Source organism: Cebus imitator, unplaced genomic scaffold (assembly GCF_001604975.1).
Source record: "Cebus imitator isolate Cc_AM_T3 unplaced genomic scaffold, Cebus_imitator-1.0 Scaffold181, whole genome shotgun sequence".
NCBI lineage: Eukaryota > Metazoa > Chordata > Mammalia > Primates > Cebidae > Cebus > Cebus imitator.
The window spans coordinates 696,405-705,842 of NW_016107496.1; the positions used below are offsets into that span (position 1 = coordinate 696,405).

At 54.9% G+C, this 9,438-nt stretch overlaps 2 protein-coding genes across 6 annotated transcripts in view; one reads left to right on the plus strand and one right to left on the minus strand.

The window, feature by feature from the left end:
* CACNB3 (calcium voltage-gated channel auxiliary subunit beta 3) overlaps nucleotides 1-7,719 on the plus strand; it is a 14,520-nt gene extending 6,801 nt beyond the window's left edge. For all 5 annotated transcript variants that reach the window (XM_037744665.1, XM_017545711.2, XM_017545710.2 and 2 more), the window contains exons 2-13: nucleotides 2,146-2,268; nucleotides 2,480-2,602; nucleotides 3,058-3,173; nucleotides 3,467-3,531; nucleotides 3,746-3,765; nucleotides 3,960-4,040; nucleotides 4,229-4,287; nucleotides 4,432-4,541; nucleotides 5,133-5,284; nucleotides 5,525-5,620; nucleotides 5,741-5,890; nucleotides 6,352-7,719. In XM_037744665.1, coding sequence (XP_037600593.1) covers nucleotides 2,146-2,268; nucleotides 2,480-2,602; nucleotides 3,058-3,173; nucleotides 3,467-3,531; nucleotides 3,746-3,765; nucleotides 3,960-4,040; nucleotides 4,229-4,287; nucleotides 4,432-4,541; nucleotides 5,133-5,284; nucleotides 5,525-5,620; nucleotides 5,741-5,890; nucleotides 6,352-6,666 — 1,410 coding nt within the window. In that variant the 3' untranslated portion in view covers nucleotides 6,667-7,719. The remainder of the gene's footprint in view (nucleotides 1-2,145; nucleotides 2,269-2,479; nucleotides 2,603-3,057; nucleotides 3,174-3,466; nucleotides 3,532-3,745; nucleotides 3,766-3,959; nucleotides 4,041-4,228; nucleotides 4,288-4,431; nucleotides 4,542-5,132; nucleotides 5,285-5,524; nucleotides 5,621-5,740; nucleotides 5,891-6,351) is intronic.
* Nucleotides 7,720-8,537: 818 nt separating this feature from the next.
* The window catches only part of DDX23 (DEAD-box helicase 23), a 22,226-nt gene continuing 21,325 nt past the window's right edge, over nucleotides 8,538-9,438 (minus strand). The window contains 1 exon segment of the mRNA XM_037744655.1: nucleotides 8,538-9,437. Coding sequence (XP_037600583.1) covers nucleotides 9,240-9,437 — 198 coding nt within the window. The 3' untranslated portion in view covers nucleotides 8,538-9,239.

Consider the following 9,438-nt stretch of genomic DNA (forward strand, 5'->3'; position numbering starts at 1 on the left):
AAAAAAAAAAAAAAAAAAAAAAGACTACTAAATTAAACCGGGCATAGAGGCTCATACCTGTAATCCCAGTGCTTTGGGAGGCTGAGGTAGGAAGATGGCTTAAGCCCAGCAGTTTGAGACCAGCCTAGGCAACATAGCAAGATCCTGTCTCTACAGAAAAGTAGTAGGCATGGTAGTGCATGCCTGTAGTCCTAGCTACTCAGGAGACAGGGGAGCGCTTGAGCCCAGGAGTTCAAGGCTGTGGCGAGCCATGATTACGCACTCCAGCCTGGGCAATAGAGCAAGACCTGTCTATAAGTAAATACATAAAATAATAAAAATAAAGATTACTAAATTGGGTTGAGAGCCTGGAGCACAGGCAGAAAAGGTCAGACTCCTCTTCGAGCACAGTGCTGGGCCTCTGGGAGGTACCCGATATATCTATACCAAAGTAAGTGGTCATCTGCCTTACCTCCTGCCTCCCAGTCTGTTGGCTCTGTCTGGTCCCTTCAGACAGCAACATCCCACAGAGGTTTTTCTTGTGTCCTAAGACCCCTGGGAAGGAGGTCCCTCACCCTGTGCAAAGATCCTTTCTGCGGCTCAACCTCCACTTACACTCTGCTTCCTAGCCTCATTTTGTTCGGAGAGATGAGGAACAGCCGGCAGACTCTTTTACTCTATTGTAAAATGAAAGATCTTTCTCCCTTGTGCTATCTTCAGGCATTTGGTCTGCTATAGACACTGTTTTTAGCCTAAGGCTCAAGGCCCTGGGCTGACCCCCAGCTGAACAGCCCTCTTGCCCAAGGCAGGGTGGGGGTAGACGGCATGGTGGACAGCAGGTATGTGATTTTTGCCTTCTCCTCTGAGAGTCTGGCCTCTGCTGCCTTCCGTAGGTAGTCATGCACAGTGAGCCTGAGAGAATGTTCCTCCACCTGAAGAACATTCTAAAGCCCCTTCCCCTATACACACATACACTCCTTCATGAACCTCGGATCTAGGCTTATCTCTTCTCCCTGCAACTGGCATCTCAGAATTGTGGGAAGTATCAGTTGAGGCTTCTGCCCACAGACAGGGAAAACTGAGGCACAAAATGAAAGATTCCCTTTCCCTAGACACCCTATCCTCTGTGCTGTCATCTCAAAGTCCAGCATCTCTCATTCATTTGTGCCTCTCCCTCATGGCCTTGAAGCTGAGCCCTGTCACCCTCAGCTGCACCCTCGTTGCCCAAGACCTTTCCTATGGGCAGGACTCAGAGACTCTCCTTGCTCATGTTACCCCCTCCCCATATTCCCGGGGTCCCGCTCTGTAGCTGGGTTGCCTGGCACTAGCATAGCCTTCTTTGAGGGCTCAATATCCCCTGGGCCTGGGTAAAGAGTGGGGAGATGTAGGCCAAGTGGTAGGTGTGGCCCAGCCCCACCTGCACCCAGGGAGACAGCTTTGTGTTCTTCTCAGTCTGTGTCTTGTTTGCTGCCCACACCTGGCCAGTTGCCCCAGCAGGTGTGGGAGGAAAGAAAGTACAGGGTGGGGAGAGCAAAGGGGAGGTAACTTCTAGGAGTTGGCAGCTTTGTGTCCTTCTTTCACCCTGGTAGGTAAGGGCTCACCATTTGGGAGCCTTCAGACCCTTGTTGGAGTAGGGAGTGGGATCTTAGGGGGGCAGATGGCTGGATCCTGACGCTCGGGACTGATGCTGTGCCAACCAGCGTCTCTTGACTGTTGCGGCTGGCTGGACTCCTGCCAGGCATTTAAAGGGATGCTGTCCAGGCTGCTTTGCAGGCTGCTGTGAACAAGAGGGCTGGGTCTCCTGGATCCAGAATCATCTCTAATATATCATCTTCAGCACACCTCCCTTCCCTCTGGCTCAGAGGACATGTTAGAGGGGAGAAAAGGGAAGAAAGAGAAATGAAGGCTCTATTCAAAGCTGCAGTATTAATAGGCTTGGGGGAGGAGGGGCCCAGATCTTTGCACCTATACATTGAGCCAGCTTTCTTGCAGCCTCAGAGGCACTGGGGCCCTTCTCAGGGGATAGGAGGGGCCCCAGGGACCCAGCCACCTCCTTGGTGATAGAGAGACTGGGGGCAGTAGAGGCAACACTGTAAGGTGAGGAGGGTGCCTCTGTAGCATCCTTTATGCCAGAACCGGGGAGTCACAGCCTCTTTCCCAACCCAGGGTTCAGCCGACTCCTACACCAGCCGCCCATCTCTGGACTCAGACGTCTCGCTGGAGGAGGACCGGGAGAGTGCCCGGCGTGAAGTGGAGAGCCAGGCTCAGCAGCAGCTTGAAAGGGCAAAGGTATACTTGGGCATGGGGCAAGACGGGAGGCCAAGCTAGGTAGAAACCTGCACTGGGTCCTAAGTCCCAAGGGGTCCTTGGGCAGGATGTCCTTGAGTGTGAGAGGGTGTGTGTGACAGGCAGAGGCCGTGGCCTTCTGCTGTTGGGACACTGAGGCTGGAAAGGGCGCTCCGAGGCTTCTCTCATTTGCACTAATGGCCAAATTCTCCAGCACAAACCTGTGGCGTTTGCGGTGAGAACCAATGTCAGCTACTGTGGTGTACTGGATGAGGAGTGCCCAGTCCAGGGCTCTGGAGTCAACTTTGAGGCCAAAGATTTTCTGCACATTAAAGAGGTGATCAACCCCCCTGCTTCCAGAAGCCTCTGACACTTCATTTTCTTGCTCTTGCCCCCAGATCCCAGTGCTTCTTACTTCAATCCTCAGTCTTAATTCCCCTAGCTAATCAGCTCTTCTCCTTAACACACACCTGTCCACCTCTCATATCTAAGACCTCATCCCCAGGATCTCCATCCTTCTGAGACCTGGCTTGGGCCTCAGTTTCCATGTCTGTCAAGTGAGCAGTTAGATTAGCTGCCTCCGAGGTCCCCTGTGACAGCTGTAGTGCCTCACTCAGAAATCCTGGGTGGCCCGAACTTGGCTGCCCTTGCCCCTTCTGCTCACTGCCCCTTGTGCTGCATTCGTCAGACCAGCTCAGTGACTGACTGCCTCCCTGGCTCCTTCACATTGAAGAGCCAGGACTGGGGCGGGGCGCTCCTCTCATTGTCCCTTCCTGCTCCACCTATCCCCAGAAGTACAGCAATGATTGGTGGATCGGGCGGCTAGTGAAAGAGGGCGGAGACATCGCCTTCATCCCCAGCCCCCAGCGCCTGGAGAGCATCCGGCTCAAACAGGAGCAGAAGGCCAGGTGAGAATTGGGCTGTGACATAGTAAACACACCCCAAACATGTGCACTGTACCCACACACACGTCACCGTGCATGCCACACACATGCATATCCCCGAAATATACACACACATATGCCCAGCTCTATGCACTCACACTAATCTACAAACACACATGATGCACATATATGGCATGTACACCTGTTTCACTAGATAAAGCCTATGGAAATGTGTACAATTATTAAATAATGCATAGAACATACATACACAGAAACACATTCTTCTCTCCCTCTCTCTCGCCTCCCTTTCTTCTCAGGAGATCCGGGAACCCTTCCAGCCTTAGTGACATTGGCAACCGACGCTCTCCTCCACCGTCTCTAGGTAGCCTCCCCCCAACCCACCCATTTTGGGTAGGTGGGTAACTAAGACACAGGGAAAGGAGGGATTCTGCCCTAGTGAACTTGTGGGAAGGGGTTGGTGAGGGATGGGGAGGGGTGGGGAGAAGCCAGTACCTGCTCTGGGGATGGCGATACCATGCCCCCAGGGACCTTTCCCCCTTCACCAACTTTAATCTTGTATTTCCTTTTCCAAAAAGCCAAGCAGAAGCAAAAGCAGGTGAGTCAAGGAAGGGACCTGGGCTGGGGGACTCATGGCCTATGGCTCTGGGGACAGTGGTCTACGCGGTCATTGTTGGAGGGCAGAACAGAGAGGGGAGGGAGCCCAGAACCTCCGGATCTGCCCCGACATCAACCAGGCATGAGGCAGGCACCAGGGCCATGGTTTCTACTCACCTCTTGTCCGTTCTGCAGGCAGAACATGTTCCCCCATACGACGTGGTGCCCTCCATGCGGCCTGTGGTGCTCGTGGGACCCTCTCTAAAAGGTTATGAGGTGAGAGGTCCTTGACCCCAAAGAGTCACCTCTACCACGCCTGCCACAGGAAGACCCTAGGGAAAGTGGAAGGGGTGTGTGTCTTCCCTCCAGGGTCTGCATGTGGAGGGCATAGACTCTGGGGCCCTGCATGGAGATGCTGCCCCCCTCCAAAAGGGCCCTTCATCAGTGCCGTGTCTTCCCCCCAGGTCACAGACATGATGCAGAAGGCTCTCTTCGATTTCCTCAAACATAGATTTGATGGCAGGTAAGCCACACACTGGCTTGGGGTGGCCTACTTCCAGATGCCTGTAGCAAGTCTTCTCTGAGAGGAGAGTTAGTGGGAGCTGGGTAAGGAGAGGCTGAGGCTTCAGGTTTAGAAGCAAGCTGGGATTCTCCACCCCCACGCCAGGATCTCTATCACCCGAGTCACAGCTGACCTCTCCCTGGCAAAGCGATCTGTGCTCAATAATCCTGGCAAGAGGACCATCATTGAGCGCTCCTCCGCCCGCTCCAGCATCGGTGAGAAGTCCCCACCGCCTGCTTCTGTGCCCACTCAAGCACCAGTGAGAACCTTCCTCCTTTTTTTCTTTTTCTTTTTTTTTGAGATGGAGTCTTGCTCTGTTGCCCAGGCCAGAGTGCAATGGTGAGATCTTAGCTCACTGTGACCTCTACCTCCTGAGTTCAAGCAATCCTCCCCACCCAGCTGGGACTACAGGCACCCACCACCACACCCGGCCAATTTTTGTATTGTTAGTAGAGACAGGGTTTCACCATATTGGCCAGGCTGGTCTCAAACTCCTGACCTCAAGTGATCAGCCTACCTTGGTCTCCCAAAGTGCTGGGATTACAGGCGTGAGCCACCGTGCCCGGCTCCTCTTCCCTTTTCTCTTCGTTACCTCCTTGTCTTTCTGCCCAACTTTTCTACCTGGCCCCAGGATAGGCAGGAACACACCCCTCCTCCTCAATTCCCCTTCCTCTGCCTGTCCAGGCTTTGATGAGTGCCCTTTTTCTCCAACTCCTTCCTGTCCACCATTTGGGAGCCCTCAAAGCCTGCTGGAGTGAGCAGTGGGCAGAGCTCCCGGTGAGCACTGCTGCTGCCTCCCTCCATAGCGGAAGTGCAGAGTGAGATCGAGCGCATATTTGAGCTGGCCAAATCCCTGCAGCTAGTAGTGTTGGACGCTGACACCATCAACCACCCAGCACAGCTGGCCAAGACCTCGCTGGCCCCAATCATCGTCTTTGTCAAGGTGTCCTCACCAAAGGTAAGTCAGCTGGGGTCATGGAGGAGGCCCACAGGGCTGCCCCGCTAGAATGTGGCATGACTCTACTTGGTCCGTGCCTGGGGCACCTGAGTTCCCTTTTCCTGCTGCCCTTAACACAACTCTGAGTCATCCTCACCTGCTACTGATGCCACAAGTGGAGAAAGTGCCTCGCTCTGCCCAGGCTCAGCTCTGCCCAGAGTCCCCAGAGACTCCAGGCCTAGCTGTACCCTCCCCGCTCAGGTACTCCAGCGTCTCATCCGCTCCCGGGGGAAGTCACAGATGAAGCACCTGACGGTACAGATGATGGCATATGATAAGCTGGTTCAGTGCCCACCAGTGAGTGCCTGGGTCAGCTGCTCCTGTGCCCACTCCTCCAGGGCTGCGGCCATGATAGAGATGGGTGGGGGGGCTGCTGCTGAGGGGAAACCAGCGTTGTGCCTTCCTCCCCCTCCCCAGGAGTCATTTGATGTGATTCTGGATGAGAACCAACTGGAGGATGCCTGTGAGCACCTGGCCGAGTACCTAGAGGTTTACTGGCGGGCCACGCACCACCCAGCCCCTGGCCCCGGACTTCTGGGTCCTCCCAGCGCCATCCCTGGACTTCAGGTAACCATTTCCAGTGGGCGGAGATGCTCAAGCTAAGCGAGCCAAAGCACTGCCCCTCCCTGCCCAGAGGACTGTCCTTGGCCTCCAGTTCAGCATGCCAGAGGATTGTAGAACTCTCAGCTCTGCTGTACAGAGCTAGTGCAGATGGGCAAAGGAACTTCCTGAGGAGAGAAGGAATCAATCAATGAGATGGATAAATCAGAGATTACTTTCCTAGGGGTCAAGAGAAACACAATCTCCAAGTCCTTCTCCCAGGCTGCCTTGAAGGCAGAGCCTGAATTTTGCGGGAGTCAAAGCTCAGTTTTCTTTCTCTGAAGAGGAAAAATCCTCCCGCATGTTTCTCCCTTGCACTATTTCCTGTACCGGGGAATTGAGAATTGAGGGGGAAAGAATCTCCCACCCCACCAGAGGATAAGGTGAGGTCTGTAGTGCCTCACTCAGAGCTGTTGTGTGGCCCCCAGAACCAGCAGCTGCTAGGGGAGCGTGGCGAGGAGCACTCCCCCCTCGAGCGGGACAGCTTGATGCCCTCTGATGAGGCCAGCGAGAGCTCCCGCCAAGCCTGGACAGGATCCTCACAGCGTAGCTCCCGCCACCTGGAGGAGGACTATGCAGATGCCTACCAGGACCTGTACCAGCCTCACCGCCAACACACCTCGGGGCTGCCTAGTGCTAACGGGCATGACCCCCAAGACCGGCTTCTAGCCCAGGACTCGGAGCACAACCACAATGACCGGAACTGGCAGCGCAACCGGCCTTGGCCCAAGGATAGCTACTGACAGCCTCCTGCTGCCCTACCCCAGCAGGCACAGGCACAGCTGGCTGGGGGACCCACTCCAGGCAGGGTGGCATTAGACTGGCATTAGGCTGGCACTAGGCTCAGCCTCCAAAACCCCCTGCCCAGCCCCAGCTTCAGGGCTGCCTGTGGCCCCAAGGTTCTGGGAAAAGCAGGGGCCCCCCTTACCTCCTGGGCAGTGACCCTCACTAGGCTCCCATTCCAGGTACTAGCTGTGTGTTCTGCACCCCTGGCACCTTCTTCTCCTCCCACATAGGAAGCTGCCCCACTGGGCAGTACCCTCAGGCCAGGATCCCCTTAGCAGGGGCCTTCCCACCAGACTCAGGGAAGGGATGCCCCATCAAAGTGACGAGGGTGGGGTGTGGGCACCATGGCATGAGGAAGAAACAGTGTCCCGGAGCAGGCACAAGTCCTGACAGTCAAGGGACTCAGGGGCTGTGCTTTGGCATCTGAGGGCCTCCAGTCACCTCACTGCCACACATTAGAAATGAGACAATCAAAGCCCCCAGGGTGGCATGCCCATCCATCTGCTGGGGTGGGGCATCCACATCCAAGACTGGAGCAGCAGGCTGGCCAGGCTTGGGCCAGAGAGAGCTGACAGCCGAAGCTCTTGGAGGAAAGGGCTCTCCTCACCCAGGAAGCATCTTAACATGTGACAGGACCAGGGACCAGGAGCATGGTGAAGCCAAGTGGCAGACGGGAGCCCACCTGGATGGATGTTTGGGGAAGGAGGGCGCGTGTAGCAGAGAACTTATGAAACAGCTTCGGGGGCCTCCTTGCCTTTCTCATTCTTTTGCCCTGCATCCTGTCATTTCTGTTCTTGTCCCTCATACATCCTGGGAGAACCGGGCTCCAGACTTTGTTCCCTGACTCATAGCTGCCGCTTGTTAGGTTAGGGTTAGATGGGGAGAGACGGGGCACAGAGGACCTGTGTCCCCGGCCACTCTCGCCTATGGCTCTAGTGTGTGACCTACAGAGCATGCTCCACAAGCCCATGCCTCACCTCACTGCCATCACTAATAAACACCATGCACAGATTCTGTTGTCTGTGGCGCACGTGGCCAGGTTCCTTACCAAATAGCCCAAGTCTGGAGGAGGGAAAGAAGTGTTCGGGCCACCCTTCTCTGAGATCCGTCGAGCAGGAAGGGATAAGGGCAGAGCTGGGGGAGGCACTCCACTCTCAAGCATCCCTACTCCACATACCCAGCTGTCAAGAGGGAGATATCTGGTAGCATGGAAGGAACTTGTCCTGGGAGGTGGGAAGAAGAGGCTTGGTCATGGCTTTACAGTATCCTTGCCCCAGGCCAAAAAGGACATAGAAGCAGCTGCAACTTGAACTCCATGTACTGGGCCAACTCTTTTCTGTGGGTAAGGAAGAGCATGTGAACAAGAAAGGTATGGGGGGAGGACAGCGGCCCTGTGTTCCTCTTACCACAGCCTGACAGCTGGGCCCACTTGTCCTGCACCATCCCTTCCCAAGAGCAACAGATCCAACTAGGGAGCCACAAGCAAAGATCTTGAGACCGGGCATTGGGCATACAGCAGCAGGGTGGTTCCAATGGCCTCACCTGCCAAAATTTCACAACTGCTCTCCTTTCTCACCTTTGCCTAAAGCTCCCTAGAGGTGTCCAGCCAGGACCACACATTACACAAGGCTAGAGCAGGGGAGAAAGGGGCATTACAGTCCTGCTGCCATGGCTTTTGCATTGCCCCTTGTCCACCTATTGACTTAAGACTGTCAGCAGAGACTCTCTGCTCTGCTGTTAATGTGGCTGTCTCCCATTTCCCAAGCCTACCCACCCCACCCAATGGTGTCCCTCCTGCCAGGGAAATCAGTTTAGCTGGAACTAGACAAAGCCTTAATATTCATGTATTTATTCTCAGAACATACAAACTTATCTTCTCAGAGAATAGAAAACAGAGATTTCACTCAGTGACAAAGCTGGACACAGCCAGTTCACCCTGTCCCCCATCTACTTAGAAAATACCCTGGGGGAGGGATGCCCAGAGCACATAGCACCCCTTGGTGCATGGCTGTGCACAGGTCTAAAGGCTCTCAACTTGCTTTACAATCCAAATGGGAAAACAGCTGTCCAGATGACAGTAAGATTCCACTGTCCATAATCCTCATGGTGCCAGGTCTCCTGGGGCATCTAGGGCAACAATGCTGCCAGTTTATATCATTACACAGTCAAGTCTGTGCCAAAGGAGGTCGCTCAGGCAGCCAGGATTCTGTTCAGTCTGGAGAGCAATGCCGGCTGGCTGCCCCCATATCCTGGCATGAGGCGATGGCCCACTGCAATCCCAAAGCAAAGAAGGGCAGAGGTGGGCCAAAAAGCTGCAGTAATTTGTTCTCCCTACCTCCGACAGCGTCATCCTCTCCTTTTGCAGCCCCACACGCAGGCCTCCTGACCTGAGGGTCTGGGCTAGGAAGTCTGATTGTTTTCTTAAGCCCCCATAACCCAAGCGTGAGGACCTAGGAAGAGGGATGTGAGGGTTCTGAAGAGGCAAGAGGCAGCTTCGGAGATGCCCTCAGCCCACGGGAAGAGTGCTGTGTCAGGCAAATATGGTCTCTTCACGGCGCTTCTTGGTGAGGATGGTGCCTGGCTTATGCTGGGCATCTGGATGGTTGGCTAGCTCAGGGGGACAGGAAGACACTGGGCTTTCCAGGATGGCTTGCTTCAACTCGTAGAACACAGCAGAGTCCTCTTTTGTGAGGAAGGTGATGGCCACCCCACTCTTGCCTGCTCGTCCC